This window comes from Salvia splendens, chromosome 9 (genome assembly GCF_004379255.2).
Source record: "Salvia splendens isolate huo1 chromosome 9, SspV2, whole genome shotgun sequence".
Taxonomy (NCBI): Eukaryota; Viridiplantae; Streptophyta; class Magnoliopsida; order Lamiales; family Lamiaceae; genus Salvia; species Salvia splendens.
The window spans coordinates 7,952,214-7,971,145 of record NC_056040.1 but is presented as its reverse complement, the minus strand read 5'-3'; the positions used below and the strand labels follow the sequence as shown (position 1 = coordinate 7,971,145).

General features: G+C 37.6%; 1 protein-coding gene and 1 pseudogene across 5 annotated transcripts; both read left to right on the top strand.

The window, feature by feature from the left end:
* The first annotated feature begins 2,990 nt into the window (after window positions 1-2,990).
* On the top strand, window positions 2,991-4,987 carry LOC121749088 (annotated as a pseudogene).
* Window positions 4,988-9,988: 5,001 nt separating this feature from the next.
* On the top strand, window positions 9,989-13,564 carry LOC121746945. Of its 5 annotated transcripts, none has more exons than XM_042140909.1 (5): window positions 9,989-10,146; window positions 10,862-11,031; window positions 11,761-12,784; window positions 12,960-13,081; window positions 13,170-13,564. In XM_042140909.1, the coding sequence occupies exons 2-5, from the start codon at window positions 10,898-10,900 to the stop codon at window positions 13,276-13,278; spliced, it is 1,389 nt and encodes a 462-aa protein (XP_041996843.1). In that variant the 5' UTR covers window positions 9,989-10,146; window positions 10,862-10,897; the 3' UTR covers window positions 13,279-13,564. The 5 variants fall into 5 exon arrangements, with proteins under 5 accessions (XP_041996843.1, XP_041996845.1, XP_041996844.1 ...); XM_042140911.1 differs by having other exon boundaries at window positions 9,992-10,255; XM_042140910.1 differs by having other exon boundaries at window positions 9,992-10,416.
* The last annotated feature ends 5,368 nt before the right edge of the window (window positions 13,565-18,932 follow it).

The following is an 18,932-nucleotide window of genomic DNA, read 5'->3' as shown; positions in this document are numbered from 1 at the left end:
TCCCTTGATCCCAAAAATTCTTATCTCAATAACTATTCCGACCACATGGGATGCTAATACATGAAACTTTATGCACCGTGCAATGAGGTTTATGAGAATCTAAGCCTTGAGAATTTTCTCTTCAAAAGTCCAAGTTTTTTAATTAATATTCCACCAAGTCTAGTCCCAGATATAGTGAGTTATGAGAAATAGGATAGATGTTTTTATATATATTTTTTTTGTTGTTAGTTATCCAACTAATTTCTTATCTCACAACTAAATAGCGAGTTTCCATGTTTTTTCTAATATAGGCTCTTACTGGGACTGATTAGTTACTAACTTATTATTTAATTGCTAACTACGTCTAATTTAAGACCATAGGATTTTAGAAATCTTGTGGTCTACAATTTGTCATGTGTAATTTTATTTTTCATTTTTTAATATTAAAAAGATAATAGCAACTATCAAATTTAGTGTTTAGAAACACAATGTCAATACAGTGTATGAAATACATCAACACAAAGACATGACAATGTCAATACAATTTCACATTAACATTGTACAAGCATTGTATTATCATATTATGTGTTGTGTACTGATATAAAGCTGTTAACGAAATTTATGCAAATTTTCAAAAAAAAAATTTAAATTTTGACATCAGAACATATGCCAGTGAGGTCTCGTTATTTATCCATGTATACTATGGCCGAAGTTGCCTTTTGTTTTCTTTCCGTTCTTATACCGAACGTATTCGGACTCTGTTAAGGACCGTCCTCCTTAACGTCGATTTCCACACAAAATCAAGAAACGAGATGTCGTCGTTGTCGAGCGCCCAACGTTGGGTCGTGACTTGGACGGCAAAAAGGGGCGGTTGAGCGCGAGATCAGCCTCGTCGGCAACCTTAGGAGATGTTTCTTGTTTGCTATTCAATTGAGCCAAAAGAATGATAATTTCATATATTGATTGACTGAATAAAGTGATAACACCCTAGCCCTATTTATAATACTAGAATACTAGCTTAGGGAACAAGAAACAAATATAAGAAAAGATATGCAAATCCTAATATATCTAAACTAATTAATACTAATCCTAATACTCGTATCAACTCCCCCACGGTTAAAATTCACCTTGTCCTCAAGGTGGGAACCACGAAGCAAAAAGGAGAGTTGAAATCAGAATCTTCGGCGTGGCAACTCCTCCTGGATCAAACACACATCGAACAGCTGAACGTCTCCCTTCTTCACCTCCATAAAAAATCAACAAAGGTAGACTAATGTGGTCGTCCAAATTCAACGCTAAAATGGAAAGTTCTGCCACACAGTCATGAATGCTCAAACACGGCGTGTTATTTCGCAAAGGAATCAACCTTGGATCGGCGTCGAGCGATGTTGATCGTTGATTCAGACTTGTAACATCACCAACATTCAAATCCTTATAGACACAAGCACTTTCGTGGAAAACAGTGTAATCACCAATAGAACCATCCTCCTCTTTATCTTCTAGCAATGTCTCCTCCTTTTCACCAATCTTCTCATCATATACCCCAACGAGCACTTGCAGTGACTTGTTGTCGTTCATGACAATCCCTTTGTTCGTGACGAACTCTCCAGGGGACTCGTTGTTTGGAACATCAAGAGGAGCGTCATCATTGTGAACATCGGTAATGTCATTGGGAACATCATCACCGAATCCTATCGTGGGAGTACTATTAGTTTTCTCTTTGGCTAAATTCTCATCTTGAATGTTCTCCTCAAACTCCTCCCCATCATCCGCATAACAGAGAATGCGTTGTTTACACACATGTCCCATCACCCATTTCTCGAGACAGTGCCAGCAGAGACCCAACCTAGACCGTTCTGACTTCTCCGCTTGGGAGACCCGTATTAGCGGCAGGCGTGGCTGCTCTGGAGTTTGACTGGTCACACGAGCGGGCTGACTGTACAGGTCCCGCGTTGGCTTTTCGGTGGAGTAGCGTGGCTGGTGGGAGGCGGGCTGGACTCGCGCTCTCACCTCCTCCCGAGGGCGAGGTCGGTCCCAGCACGTCTCCGAGCGTCGAGGCCGGTCAACGGTCGGGTAGCCGCGGTCCTCCTGTTGAGCCGGTGGGTCCCAGCACGTTGGGCGGTGCCGCTGTGTTGGGGTTGGCAGGTAGCGATCAAACCCTAATTGGGTCTGATGATCTCCGCGATCAGATAGGTGGCCACCCCTCTCGACGTAGCCACCGCGGTGTCGGGGCCAAGCGTCTTGCGCGCGATCGCGGTACCCGATGGGCTGGTATCTCGGCCGTGGGCGACGATCAGGTGGATCCAAGTGGTGTGAGACGTAGGGTGATTCTAGATCAGGCCACGACGGCGGACAGAGTACTTCCACCCGGCTGCTCGGAGGGTCCCAACTGGTTACACGGCGAGGTTGGGCCGGCTGGTAGGGACGGAATGGTTGTGTGGCCTGAGGGAAGTCGTATTGACGACGGCGATAGCCGACGTAGTCATATGACATGTTGACGGACTGAATCGTGGTTGCGGTAGAAATGGTGGTGATTTATTTGGGGATATGGATGAACGCAGACGGAGGATGCTGAGCTCTCAATGAAAGCACCAGTTGTTAAGGACCGTCCTCCTTAACGTCGATTTCCACACAAAATCAAGAAACGAGATGTCGTCGTTGTCGAGCGCCCAACGTTGGGTCGTGACTTGGACGGCAAAAAGGGGCGGTTGAGCGCGAGATCAGCCTCGTCGGCAACCTTAGGAGATGTTTCTTGTTTGCTATTCAATTGAGCCAAAAGAATGATAATTTCATATATTGATTGACTGAATAAAGTGATAACACCCTAGCCCTATTTATAATACTAGAATACTAGCTTAGGGAACAAGAAACAAATATAAGAAAAGATATGCAAATCCTAATATATCTAAACTAATTAATACTAATCCTAATACTCGTATCAGACTCTCATGTATACATGGCGCTTTGCCTGTTTTGACTCTGCAATTTTGGTTATCAGGTCCATCTTTGCGATGGGCAGGTTGTGTATTTTAGGTTACTTTGTTAGCAGACAATTATCTCGAAATGCATAGGCTTTTTATGACAATAACTGAGGCTCATAAAAAGTGGAGTACTACAAAAATTCTCTTACTAGGAAATTGGAATGAGCTCTTGACATTACATTTTTGTTACTAATTATTCTGCATTTTTGCATTTTAACTATCCAATTTTAATCTTTCATTTGGTTCTCTTCTTATTCTTCTATGGTTATATGGATTATTTTCAAGCTATTTAAAGTGTTTGATGGATAAATTAATACTGAATCTTGGTATCACTCTTTTGCAGTTCAGACTCAGAGTTTTTAGCTACAACCTCAGCTGATGGTTCAGCGATAATACGGAACACAAGTGATGGCACTCCAATTACAACTTTGACCTGGAACTCTCTATGGTTTGTTTATCCATAAGTTCTATGCATCAAATACTATGCAATTGAGGTTCTAATTTGGCTCGTGTTGCAGGACGAGAAGATTGAACTCTGCCGGTTTTCTAAAGATGGGACAAAACCATTTTTATTTTGCTCTGTTCAACGAGGTATGGTAGTATCTTCCATCCATAGAGAAAGCAGTCAATTAGTATGATTTTATTAAGCTGATGTTTTTCTTGATGTGCGACGTCCCTTGTGCAGGAAATAAACCACTTACTGCTGTTTATGATATAAGCACGTGGAAAAAAATCGGGCACAAGAGGTTACTTAGAAAACCTGCTGCGATCATGTCTATTAGTTTGGATGGAAAATATGTTGCTCTGTAAGTGTTTAGCCTATTTCTAAATTTCCTTTTCTATTCTTTCTTGGTGCTATTTGGTTATGTACATTGAACGCAACTACCGTATTAATGTGCTCTCTGGAAGGATGCACAGAAGTATTCCAAATTCGAAAGCTGTTTATGTTAGACACAAATATACTTCATTAGTTCTAGGGGCAGCTTAGTGCACAAATGTCAAAGCCATAATGTGCCTTTTGAGATTTCTTTAACTTTACTGGAACACTCATGGTTCATATCGGTTTAGTGAGACTTGAACTGCACTGTTTTGAGTTTTTCACGGTTGCATGTGTAATGACTGGAGACCTTTTTTCTCATTCATTTTAAAATTGGGATGAATTATTCTACCTTTAAGAAAATTCTGTCACTCTTTTTAACTTAGTGGGAGCAAGGATGGAGATATATGTGTTGTCGAAGTGAAAAATATGGGGATCCTACATCATTGGAGTTTTGTCCTAGTGAAAGGTAAGCTTTAGAAAAAGAGAATGTAATATGCATTGTTTATACCTGTGGCTTTTGCAATAAGACATAAATCATGATGGCCAATATCTTCTCCAAACCTGCCAAACATAGTTTATTTACCGGAGGCTCACTCGTTCCACTTAGTAACTCAACTGCTTTATCGTTGCAGGGTAGTGCTTACCACTTCTAACGAGTGGGGAGTGATGGAGACGAAGCTCACTGTTCCTGCAGATTGGCAAATCTACATGCTACTGTTGGGGCTGTTTCTGGCATCACTTGTTGCATTTTACATAATCTTTGAGAATTCAGATTCCTTCTGGAACTTTCCAATTGCACAGGATCAAGCTGCTCGACCAGTCATTGAAACTGTTGTGGATCAGCAATGTTGGGTTTTGGTGTGGCTGGACCAACCATCGGCCCAAGTCATTATTGAGGACCGAACTCGATTAAGCTCGGATAACACCGAACTCGATTAAGCTCGGCTAACACCGAACTCGATTAAGCTCGGCTAACACCGAACTCGATTAAGCTCGGCTAACACCGAACTCGATTAACCTTCTCCAACACCGAGCTCGATTAAGCTCGGCTACCAACCGTTGTATTTGAACAGCTCGTTCAGTTACAACGACTAGTTTTTCAGTTTTCAGTTTCCCATCTTGTTTTTCTCCATATATTCGTGTGATTCAAGAAACTAGATAGAGAAGTGAATACACTTTGTGATTCTTGAGCTAGCTAGGTGAGTGATCCACAATCGAGTTGTTTTCTCCGATTGAGTAGCGAGCTAAGTGATAGTGTGTTGTAATCGCCTTCGTTTGTTTTGTATTCGTAATAATATCGTCCCACATTTGTTCGTGAATCTCGCGTCGATTCTGTATTTGATTCTTCAAATTGGCGCCGTCTGTGGGAAAAAGAAATCGGCGCGATGTCTACGGCGAAATTCGAATTGGAGAAGTTTACGGGCAAGAATGACTTCGGTCTATGGAGATTGAAGATGAAGGCCGTGATGATGCAACAAGGGCTTTGGGAAATCGTCAAAAATGGGGAGGCCGACACCGCCAAGGGTGCGGATGAAAAGGTCGATCCAAAGGCTCAAGAACTTCAACAAAAGGCGTATAGCACTCTGATCATGAGTCTCAGCGATCGAGTCCTGAGGGAGGTTTCGAAGGAGGAGACCGCTGCGGCAGTATGGAGGAAGCTTGAGTCCATCTATATGACGAAGTCTCTTGCAAATCGCCTTCATCTGAAACAGAAGCTTTTCACCTTCCAGATATCAGAGGCGAAGAGCATCTTGGAGCAGCTCGAAGATTTTGGTAAATGCATGGATGATCTGGAGAACATCGATGAGCAGATCAAGGATGAAGATAAAGCACTTATGCTTCTCAATTCATTACCAAAGAGCTTCGAACAATTCAAGGACGCTATACTCCTTGGAAGAGACTCCAAGATCACCTATGAAGAGGTGTATTCGGCCCTGAAATTGAAGGATTTTCAGAGTTCTTCAACAAGACTGCGTGATCAGGCTGGGGAAAGCTTGAACGTGAAAGCCAATATCAAGAAACCTGAAAAATGGAAGAGGCAGGGTTCTGAAAAATGGAAAGGAAAAGGCCAAAGGGAGTGGGATCAGAAGGAGTCCAGGTCTTGCAACTATTGCAAGAAACCTGGGCACATCAAGAAAAATTGCTGGGCCTTAAAGAAGAAGCAGGCTGATGGCAATTCTGATCAAAACACTGCTGACTGTGCAGCAGATTTGGAGCCGGCTCAGGTCATGAATGTGACTGAGAGGCCCATTGCAGACTCTTGGATCGTGGACTCCGGGTGCTCTTTCCACATATGCAGCCACAAGAATTGGTTTGAGAACCTGACTGAAGCACAGGGATCAGTCTTGCTCGGCAACAACCAGGTGTGTGTTGTTAAAGGCATTGGTAATATTCGTTTTAAGGTGCATGATGGTTCTATTAAATTGCTGACTGAAGTAAGGTATATACCTACTATTAAGAGGAACCTTGTATCTGTTGGTGTGCTTGAAATGAAAGGATTTTCTTGTGTATTTTCTGGTGGGAGTATGAGGATTATGAATGGTGGTGCTATTGTTATGTCAGCCTCTAGGATAAATAGATTATATTATCTGGAGGCTGAGGTCATTGTGGGAGATTCCTATGTTGCTGAGGAACAGAATCTGGTGTTGTGGCACAAGAGATTAGGCCATGTGGGTGATAAAGGGCTCAAAGAATTGATCAAGAAGGGCGTTTTTGCATGTGATGATAGGGAGAGTGTAAAAATGTGTGAGTCTTGCTTACTGGGAAAGGGAAAGAAATTGCCTTTTGGCTCAGGAAAGCACAACTCCACAAGACCTCTGGATTATTGTCACAGTGATCTATGGGGTCCTAGCCCGGTTAATTCCATAGGTGGTGGAAGGTACTTCTTGAGTGTAGTAGATGACTATAGCAGGAAGGTTTGGGTATGGATCCTCAAGGAGAAATCAGACACATTCAGCAAGTTCAGTGCATGGTACAAGGCAGTTGAAGTTGAGAAAGGGCATGGCTTGAAGTGTCTGAGGACAGACAACGGGCTTGAGTTCCTATCAAGGGAATTTGATAACTTCTGTGTGCAAAGGGGAGTGAAGAGGCATAGGACAGCTCCGGGGAATCCACAACAAAATGGAACCGCGGAGAGAATGAATAGGACTCTCCTTGAGAGAGTAAGATGCATGATTTTTGAATCTGGAGTGCCTAAGAAATTCTGGGCAGAAGCTGTCTCCACAGCAGCCAAATTGATCAATAAATGTCCATGCTCAGCCATTGGTTTTGATACTCCAGATGGCAGATGGTATGGAAGCCTAGGAGGTTATGAGAAGCTTAGGATTTTTGGTTGTAGAGCCTTTGCTCACACAAGGCAAGGAAAGCTAGAACCTAGAGCACTAAAATGCATTTTCCTTGGCTACCAAGATGGTGCTAAGGCATATAGACTTTGGTGCACAGAAGAAGGGAATCAAAAAGTCATCATCAGTCGAGATGTCATTTTTGATGAGTCAATTATGCCATTCAAGCCTACTCTGCAGACAGTGACAACTCCAGAACCTGCTGGGGTCAGTTTTGATCAACTTGAACCAGAACATAGAGCCTCAGATGCTGCTGATTTCCAAGAGCCAATGATGTCCTCAGATGAGGAGAATGAGCAGCCTACTGATAATACTCCAGATGTCTCTGATCCAGAGCCACAAGTTCAGCAATATGCTCTGGCCAGAGACAGAACCAGAAGGGAAATCAGACCACCAGCAAGGTTCAGAGATGCAGATTTTGTATACTATGCCTTGTGTGTTGCAGATGAGTTGGAGATCTCAGAACCAAGCACCTATAAGGAAGCTATTGGCAGCAAAGACAAAGAGAAATGGAAAATGGCTATGAAGGATGAGATAGACTCTCTCATCAAAAACAAAACTTGGATCCTAGTTCTCAGATCACAGATTCAACAAAGACCTATCTCTTGCAAATGGATTTACAAGAAAAAGGTGGAGGCCTCTGAGAATGATAGTATCAGATACAAGGCTCGCTTGGTTGCAAGGGGTTTCACACAGGAGGAGGGGATAGATTACACCGAGGTCTTCTCTCCTGTGGTGAAACACAGCTCAATAAGGATACTCTTGGCAATTGTGGCTCGGAGAGATTGGGAATTGCAACAACTTGATGTAAAAACAGCTTTTTTGCATGGTGAGTTGGAGGAGACAATCTATATGGAGCAGCCACAAGGATTCATAAGGCCGGGAGATGAGGATAAGGTCTGTTATTTGAAGAAAAGCCTCTATGGACTGAAACAAAGCAGCCGGCAGTGGTACCTGACTTTTGACAGACAGATGGAGAGACTTGGCTTCAAGAAATCTGCCTTTGATAGCTGTGTTTACATAAGGTACAAGGGAGGTAAAGCTGTTGCTTACTTGTTACTTTATGTGGATGATATGCTTGTGGCAGGCCCTAGTAAGGCAGATGTGCAGCAAGTGAAGGAGGATTTGGAAGAAGCTTTTGAAATGAAGGACTTGGGAAATGCAAAGAGAATTCTTGGCATGGATATCATAAGAGAGAGAGCTGCTAGGAAGTTATGGTTGATGCAGCATAGCTACATCAAGAAGATGTTAATCAAATTTCAGATGATTGACTCTAGAAAGGTATCAACTCCAACAAGTCCACACTTCAAACTCTCTGTCAGTCAGAAACCAGCTAATGATCAGGAAAGGAAGTTGATGTCTAAGGTGCCTTATGCAAGTATTGTTGGGAGTATTATGTACATGATGTTGTGTACTCGGCCTGATCTGTCACATGCCATAAGCCTGACCAGCAGATACATGGCAGACCCGGGTAGCACACATTGGCAAGCTTTGAAGTGGATAATGAAGTATTTGGTGGGCACACAAGATTTGGGATTGTTGTTCTGCACAGCAGACGGTGAGGATGAGCTCATAGGCTACTGTGACTGCAAGAAGATGAGGGAATTTTGGTGAAGGTGGAGTTTTGGCTGGCCGGATGGTGGATGCAGCCAAGGTGGAGATTTGTTGGGTTTTGGTGTGGCTGGACCAACCATCGGCCCAAGTCATTATTGAGGACCGAACTCGATTAAGCTCGGATAACACCGAACTCGATTAAGCTCGGCTAACACCGAACTCGATTAAGCTCGGCTAACACCGAACTCGATTAACCTTCTCCAACACCGAGCTCGATTAAGCTCGGCTACCAACCGTTGTATTTGAACAGCTCGTTCAATTACAACGACTAGTTTTTCAGTTTTCAGTTTCCCATCTTGTTTTTCTCCATATATTCGTGTGATTCAAGAAACTAGATAGAGAAGTGAATACACTTTGTGATTCTTGAGCTAGCTAGGTGAGTGATCCACAATCGAGTTGTTTTCTCCGATTGAGTAGCGAGCTAAGTGATAGTGTGTTGTAATCGCCTTCGTTTGTTTTGTATTCGTAATAATATCGTCCCACATTTGTTCGTGAATCTCGCGTCGATTCTGTATTTGATTCTTCAAGCAATATGCGGAAAATTTGGACCGTGATTATTTTGAATTCTAGCTACATAATTTGTCACTTCTGGAGTGTTCAGTTACTTTATTTAGATTTAAGTAAAGACTCTACTGTTTTCTTTGCTATTCTTTGTTCCACATCTGATACATCCAGCTATGAAATTTGAGATGATTTTCTGAAAGATAGACATTTGGAATCTTAATTTGGTATAAGGAATTTTTGAAATGCTCTGTTCATGAGATTTATTTTTAATTGCATTACTATAGCAAGCCTATTTAATTAAACTACGTTAAATATTGCAACACTAATCCTTATCCCAAAAGACAATTTTTTGTTGGTTACACCCAAAAGAGAAATTTAACACTACACATGACAAATTAAAATTTACAAAATCTTACTAATATTACATGATTTTTTCAATAAGATTAATTTTTTATATAGCCTACTGGTATATTCCATATAGTAGGAGATCCAAATAACGGTAGATTCAAAGAGATTCAGATAAACCCCATCTCGAATTTTTATTCAAATACTAACCCCATCTCGAATTTTGTCACGTAATGCAAATGTTTATGGTATAATCTATTTTTACAAGACTTGTCGTAATAAATAAGAACTAATAGTATATGGTTAAAAAAACAATTATTCAAGTCATATTATTTTCCCCTACCTTTAAGTTTGCGAATTAAGAAAAGAAAAATGGACTCTATTGATCCACAGAAGAAGAAAACCATATGTATATTACGAATTATTCAAGAACACTATACCCTATGTTATTGAAGAACATTATGTTACTATTATGAAAATGAGAAGCTGTTGGTAGGGTTTATTATTTCACACACAGTCCCTCCCCCCGATTTTCCAAAACCCACAAATCTACTCTTTCCCGGTAAACTTGCTAATTTCGATCGTTTTCTTCAATCTTGGCTCGCATTTTCTCCATCTCCTGTTCAAATCTGGACACCTGCTTAGCTCACCTCTTCGTTCTTCATCTTCTTGTACTGTGTGTTCGAGTGATTTCTTTTATGCTTTTTTTTTCTCTCTTTGGTGATTAATGTTTTATAGCTTTCCCATTTTTTTGGTGGAATTTCTCTGCGAATATGCTGAAATTAGTCGAAATGTGGGGAGGAGAAGAACAGATGCTAACACTGAGATTCTAGTTATGTTGATTTTGTTATTTTTCAGGATTTAATTGAGCTTCATTTTTGCATATCTCGCTTTAGATGCTTTTTTCCGGTATATCTGTTCTTGTTTATTTTGTGCTATCTTATTCACTTCTTTTTTCTTTTTTCATTTTTTTTGCTATTTTGCGCTGGTTGTTTAGATTCTTGACATTGTGCATATGACTCATTGGGCGTGGTTTGAGCTTTAGTAAATGTACTTGATTGCAGTTGCAGTCCTCGAAAACTTAGTGACTGATTGTTTCCCTTTTTTGCCTTATAATTGAAGCACGAGTAGTTGTAGGATGTAGACTTCCTCTTTAGACTGATTGCATTGTGGAGAAATGAAGTTTCTGTAATTGTTGAGGGTATATGCGCTTCGTATTCATCGTGTCTCTATTGTAAAGATTATTATTAATCAGACCCTCGCGCCACGTTCTTCAGATTTTACTCTCTGGCTTTGCTGTGTGTGTCTAAGCCATGCAAGCCGTCAAGGTTGGCTGGGCTGGGCAAGTATTTGCTCTTGCCTCCAGCAATGACTCTGGTGGGAAGAAGACACGGGTTAGACGGTCAAAAGAGGAGAGGAAGCTGATAGCTGAGTCTTTTATAAAGAAGTAAGTATCAGCATACTTTCTTCCTCCCTTATGCCCCTTCTGTCTTTTTTATGTGTTGTTTTAGACATTTTTAGGGTAATTAGAAACTCTTCAAAATGACTTATCAGGCCCTTAATATTTGATGTGGACAATTTAAGCTGTGAATTAAATGATGAGAGAAAAGCAAGCATAATTTAGGAGCACAGGCTAACACAGCCCACATTTGGCAACAAGATTCAAACTCGAAGAGAGAATATGTGCTACTTGTTTAATATCTCATGTTGAATGTTAATATATTTTGTAGTTTCTGGGTCACATATATGTTCAATAGTGTCATCTCTGTAAGTTTAATAAACAGTTTACCCATCTTACTGCCTCTTTCGTTCTATTATTTCTAGTATGAGTTGATATTTTTTCTTTGTGGAAATCAATCTGTAATTACTAGGTCTCTCTCTCTCTCGATGTTATTTTTCCTTTATCTCAACTTATTGATGGGGTCTAAAACTATTACTTGCAGAAATGTGTAGGAAAAATTATTAGAAATGATTTTAGCACCACAGAAGCAGTGTTTGACAACTGATAGTGCTCGATAAATCAAAATGTTTAACTCTGGTTTTGTCTGGGTAGACTTGAGAGTCGACCACATAACATATTTTTAAAGTTAAAATTTTCAAAGATGGTGGATTGATTCCCATTTCTCTCATTTTTCCTCATCATACTCAAGTATATTAAACTTGGATTTTTTTTCAGATATCAGAATTTGAATGATGGGAATTTCCCATCCCTCAACCTGACACACAAAGAAGTTGGTGGTTCTTTTTATACAGTCAGGGAGATTGTTCGAGAGATTATTCAAGAAAATCGAGTCTTAGCCCCTCCTAAAGTGTCTCAAGAAGAACATGGCCTTTCTGGATTATTGGAACAGCATCCATTAGGATCTATCTCAATGGAACCAACTGTCGACTTGTCAGTATCAGATAGAGGTGATGTGATAACGCACATTGCACCCAACGAGATTCAGTTTTCGAGTGCAGAAAATGATACAGCTTTCAGTGAATCTTACAAGTTGGCTGAGCAAAATGGAGGTTCTGATCGAACAAGTGAAAGCTATCATGTACCTAGTCATTATCGAGAAAAAAGCATGGAAGAGGTGTCAAACTCACCTCAAACGAAAAGTCACAACAACCTTGAGGAAAATATTGTGAAGGGTTTTGTGGTGGCTGATCATAACAAAAATACTGATGAGGGTCAAGGGAGTCAAATGCTTAGTAATGAGCAGTATCACGTTAAGAACGAGCACACAGTTTTCAAGGATAAAGAATTTGGGGAAAGAATTTATAATGAGCCCACGGCAATCAACACTCTGAATCAAGAGAAACTCGAAGCTCAAACTGTAGAATCGTCTCCTTCTTTTAACTCTCATACTAACTCTGATATAGTGGTGGAAACATTTCCGTTGAGGCCTGTACCTACAACAATTGACAAAATGGCTGGAGAATCTGGTAAACAACAAGAGGCAGCTGAAACGCTTGAAGATAAGGGAATGTGGCAAGAAAAGAAGACATTTACCCAGAGCTCTTCTAGTTTTGTCAGTAAGAAAACTGACGAAAATAGGCATCCAGATTCAGCAGTGGAAGTGAATGGTGAAAACAGGGATGCAAAAGTGGTGCTAAATCTTCAAGGCCCATCAATGGAAAATGCCAAACCCAATGAGCTTGATACAGGTAGCATTGGAGAGCTTGTGTCCAAGGTTTTGTTGCCTGATGGTGCTCAGGTATGTTTATATTTTTCAAAAAGTTCATGTACATATACATAACCACATGATGAATTTTCTAAGGATGTGTTCTTGGTTCTCTATTCTTGCCATGAATAACATAATCCGCAAGTTAGCTCAAGCTTGAAACTATGCCTCTGATGCATCGTCACTTAAACTACGTGGTTTCCTGCAGGCCAGCAGTTCTAGCAAAACGTTGATATCTGAGGACTCCACTGCAGTTGTAGGAAAATCCAGAGATCGAAATGATAACAGCGTGGCAAAGGGAAACAATCCCACACTGGACAGAATCAATCTGTAAGTCTTTTCTATTTTCCCAAACTATTCAAGTCTCTAAATGCCTTCGCCCCTTCCCATCATCTCCCTGTTTTATTCTTGTTGGCAGAGAAACTTGGGATAGAGCAGCAAGGAAATCTCCTCAACCTGAAAGTAATCCGCTCCTGGCATTTGTGAAGTCGATAATCTCTTCGTTTGTGAAGTTTTGGACCGAGTAATTCTCATTTTCTCCGTGCTCTCCTTTGAGCAATTCTTGATATTGGTCAGCCTTTTAGATGTTTGCGGTGGCGTGATGCTCTCCACAGAGTTGTTGTTTGTTGCTAGTGATCTGTTTGAATTCAAGAATATGGGTCTGTTTTTTCACTGGGATTATTTTCTGCCGTGTTCGAATAGAAGATGTTTGACCAGTAATGCTTTTTGTAAAATTACTAGTCATATGATATGATCTTGGTATAATATTGGAGGTGTATATATGTGAATGATACTAGTAGTATTTTTATCAAATTGTTAAATTGAAAAGTAATTAATTTTATCGGGTAATTAGTGGGAGAATTAATTCAATTAACAAGAACTTGAAGGGACATGTCGTTGCATACACAATGATTGCACATGATTCCATGCACCATAAATTTCATCTTCTCATAGCTATTTATTGTGATAAATATAAGCCCCACATTCTTTCCTCAGAAAATAATACTACTACTACTACTACTACTACTACTATTTTGTTAACATATCATAGCCACTAAATTCATTATAAAATTCAGAGCATTTAAAAATAATAGGCAAAAGAAACAAAGATGGAAACCCACTTTTTGAAGTTTTGTGGCGGGAAGCGAAGACACAATATGGAGTAGTACATTAGAAAGATTTAAAATAAATTATTTAGTAATTATTATTATGAGAATGAAAATTTATTTTAATGGAAGTATGCATGTCCCCAGCTCATGCAGTTATAACCTCATACACATTTATCAAACTGAATAAAATGAGTTGGCAGCATGGAATTTGAATAGCTTCTCATAGTAATTGTTTAACTAGTTTTGAGATTGAACAAGGATTATGATTCTATCAAATGAAATATAGTTTGAATTATGATCTTTGAATGAATGGATGAAACAATATTCTTATAGGTATTAAATTTTTAACTGTTAGTAGTTTTATATTGCCAATAGTGATAACTATTGTTAGGATGCACAATCATATTAGTTGTAGTTCTTAGTCAAATTATCATCATTTAGGCTGATTAATTTTTGGCCTTCTTTTCCATACAAGTCTTGCTTACTTTAGTCTATGAACATTGACTATTGGCTAAAAAAATGGAAATTCTCAATAATGTGAATATGGGACCGGCTAATTAGTACTAGTATCACTTATTTATTATGTATGGCTAAAAAATAGTCCATACTAATTTACCTTTTTCCATAAATATTTAGATATTGAAAAATTATGATCCTTATGCGTGTGGGCTCCATTTTGGCCACCTATTTTCCATCCATGATTTACTTTGTTGAGTAATTTATTTATGCTGATTAACTTATTATTATAATTCTTCAAGTTTACATTGATTACAATTCCCAATAAGTTAATCACCATCAGTTTCACTTCACCAACTAGAAAAAAGGGCAACTTTTTGCATTTAGAGGAAATAAAGGTAAATTAATCATATCTTCTGTTACCAAAATTTTATTATCACGTGGTTAGTGCTCGAGGCATTTTGTTTTGATTTTGCATTGACAAATGTTGATCATCTACCAAATCCGACATTGATTTTGTTATAAAATCAGCCAAAAACATGCCGTCTTTCGATTTGCATATTTTTTAAAAAGAATATAAAGAAGACGACAACAATGTTGTTTTGAGATTTTAAACGTACATTGTGAAATTATAATGTAACCATATTTATTTAACATGTCTTACCAAAATGATGTCTTGAATAAGCAGTTGATTTTGCTATACAATTGTAATAATTGTAAAACCAAATACATGAACTCATATTAAGTTACAAAGTTAAAGCCTCAAACCCTCAACTCCTAAAAAAGAAACAAATTATTTTGCATTCCATCTTAGCCAATAACTTAATTCTGAATCTTCTTAATTAAATGCTAAAATCACACGATAAAAATTTAATTAAAAAATACTAGCTAGCGGCAAACTTCACGTGTCCTTCAATTGTCATTGTCACAATTTCCCTTTTCTTATAATAAAACAAGTTGGCACTTTATTTAAATTTTTTATTTCAACCAAGTTTATTTAATTATATTGTTATGAAAAAATATGTACATCAAACAAATATGAAATAGTGATAAATATTCATTTATAACTCAAGCAAGAGATAAATAAATAGGACAAGGTAAGGTCCCCCTCTACCTACCTGAAAAATTACCATACTAATTTGAAGGAAATTTTCTTTTAATTCTTTTATTGAAAAGCATTTATAAAAATAAAATAAACACTGATTAAAAAAATGGCCATATAAATATTTCGTCTCCAAATCACCTTCCACTGAACTCCTCTGCTCCGATTCACAGACACACACACACGAATCAATCATGTCTGCGGATCTCGAATTGACGCTGCCAATTATCAAATTACGCAATTCCACCTCCGAAATCGGCAGAGATGATCTCAATCACGAAGAAATTTGCAGGAGCGAAGAAGAAGAAGAAGGTTGCCAGACGCCGAGATCTCCGCGGCACATGATCCCCGCCGTCCTCCGCTGCCCTCCGGCGCCGAAGAAGAAGCGCCGCGCCGCCGCATGCAAGAGGAGGCTCTTCGAGTTGGATTTCTTCGAGGTGGTTGCGAGAGAAGAGGTCGACTCGTTTTTCAGAGGTGTGCAGGTAAACAGCTGCAATGGCGTTGGCTCCACCAAGCGGAATTGTTTTCTCTGAAATATAATTTTAAATTTTTTACACGAGTTTTGTTTGTGAATTGTTATACTACTACTATTTTTTGTGAATTGTTTCACACTATGATATGAGGGCTTCTGATTCAGGTGAAATCTTGATCTCAATTACAGGATTTCTTAATATATTTTACTATGTTTTTTTTAAGCAGGAGCAATTTTTTATCTTATGAAGCTTAATTGATGAATATGATAAAATTGGAATTGCTTAAAAAACATTAACTTACATTGAACAATTTGCAGCAGACAATTCGAATCGAATATTAATTATTATAAATGGCGTTTTATTTTATGTTGTGGAATTTGCTTCTTGAATTTTTTTTGTAATTACTAGTATCTCTTTCTTTTTTTAAATTATTGTACTACTACTATCTTTTTTTAAGTTCCGATAATATGGTTCACCATTTCATGATTTATATTTTTAAAATATATGACATTTAATTATCAATGAGCTTGGCTTTGAATTGATAAATTTCAAGATTTGATTTTTTTTTATGTCTTTTGTCCTTGGGGTTGCTAATAAATTATGAAAAATAATTGTGATCTTAATTAATGATTATGTTACTGGGTAAATATTTCAATGCATGAATTAAGACATAAATAATATAATTGTATTAGTTCACTAAAATTTATCACATAAATAGTTACTACTACTATTTATTAATTACAATATCGTTTCAGTTATAAAAAATGACATATACTATGATTACTACTCCACTATTTATCTTGCCGGCATTTCAACATAAAATCCCATCAAATTTATTGCCTGACCCATCTCTCATTAAATATTTATGTTTCCCAATATGTGAATCATATATCTAGAAAATTAAATGACATCAAACAAAGAGAATATTTTCCTGTAAATTTAAGGACTGATGGAATCCTTGTATATAACTACACTGGTAATTATTATGAGTGGGGAGAAACACTAAAATACCGGATTTGTCGTATCAAACAAATATCGAACTTTCGATATACTATGTTTTTTGGTATAGATATAAAGACCGAAGTTTTAGTATCTACAGTAAATTACGGTATATATTGAAATTTAGTTATTTACGGTATGTTGTGTGCATACCGAGATCAATATATACTGTAAAAATGGTAATATCACAAATACTGATATATTTATGTATAAGAGTGTGAACAATTGCTAATTTTATTAAATTGTTAACTCTGATCAACGTAGTGTATTAAAAATGTCAACACATAATTTTGTTGACATTTCAATATACTTTGTTGACAGTATTTGTTTATATTTTAATGTCATCTTGTTGACATTTTTAATGGACTGCGTTAAAGAGTTAGCAACTTAAAAAGTTAGCAATATAATGCACCCCTTTATATATATATATATATATATATATATATATATATATATATATATATATACATCCCTATATAGGGGAGCGTTATTCTCCTATTCATCCCTTAGATCATTTATTCTTCTTAATATGAGCCGTTTGATCTCATTCATCAATGGTCCAGATGATCTGCATTATTACACTATAATGGTGCATTATTAGTCTGTGTGCATTATTCAACTGAAAATCTGCATTATTACACTATAATGATGCATTATTAGTCGGTGTGCATTATTCAACTGAAAATCTGCATTATTAAATGACACGTGGCACCAATCTAACCGTCGGATGACAAATATATATTACAGAGTGATCAATTGCTAACTAATTAGTAATCACAAATTCAGACCAAATCTTAGTCATTAGATTAGTAGATGTAATGATTGAAATAATGTCACATGAATTATATTTTAAATTAAAAAATTATTAAATAAACTTAAAGGGTATTAATGTCAATTCTCTCATCAAAATCATCTCAAAACTTTAAATTTACGTAACTCTATCGATTTAAATTATTTTTTCGCAAAAAATATATCAAATTAAAGATAATTTTATAAGGATTCCAATGAGATCTCAATTGCATATGTTCCGACGATGTTCGCGTGATGAAATTTGATAAATTATATTTCAATTTTCGTACATGTTGATAAGCAGATTTTATCAACAAATGCAAAAAAAACTCAATATAGTGTATGCAATATCTCAATATAGTGTAGGTAAAATATCAATAAAAATGTGTTGATATTTTCTTGTACTTGTGTTGATATTTGTAATCCACTATGTTGATGTAATAAAACACCCACAAAAATTATCATATGATAACATAATGACGATATTACCCTTTTGTTGATATTTTGTCTACTATTTATTGAAATTTGTGAGCTTTAATCTCATCCACTCATTTCAAAATCTAAGGGTGTAGATTTAGTCTTGGTTTTGGATTATGGTATTATAAGCATTAGAAGATGACTCATATTACATATATTTATAATATAATACTCCCTCCGTCCCGAGCTACTCGCTCATTTCCTTTTCGGCACGGAGATTAAGGAATGAGTGTATAGGAAAGTCAAAAATGACGGCTATAGGTGAAAATTTTTACTAAAAATGGAAAGAGTGCAAGTAACTTGGGACGCCCAAAAAGGAAATACGTGCGAGTAGTGCGGGACGGAGGGAGTAATAAATAGTTAGAGTGAAGAGAGAGTAACGTAAGAGAGATAATAATGTTGAGAAGATATAATGGCATAAGGGTATTGCGGTATACCGTACCAGAATATGGCATGCCGTAAAATTTCAGTATACTGAATTTTGGTACGACATACCTTGAAGGCGGTAGTCCTATTAGTTACTTTAAAATCCATGAAACATCATACGGATATCAAGATGTTTTTTTAATAGAGGGAACATTTTATCTAGTCCGTGAGCATTGCAAAACTATTATTTTTTGTTCGTAACACTTGAAAATATCTTTTTATCCGTTAACTTCGACTTAATATCATTTAAACTATTTTTATTTTTTGGACACGAATACCCTGATGGCTATAAAGGGCATTTTTACTCTATCTTCTTTATTAAAAAAATTGATTTCTCTTTTTTTTCTATC

What these genes read in the sequence shown, in the direction of transcription:
- LOC121746945 (XM_042140909.1), top strand. Translation starts at nt 10,898, where the DNA reads ATGCAAGCCGTCAAGGTTGGCTGGGCTGGGCAAGTATTTGCTCTTGCC. An exon ending in TGTTGCCTGATGGTGCTCAG is followed by an intron (nt 12,785 to 12,959) that starts GTATGTTTATAT and finishes GGTTTCCTGCAG; the next exon opens with GCCAGCAGTTCTAGCAAAAC. An exon ending in ACACTGGACAGAATCAATCT is followed by an intron (nt 13,082 to 13,169) that starts GTAAGTCTTTTC and finishes TCTTGTTGGCAG; the next exon opens with AGAAACTTGGGATAGAGCAG.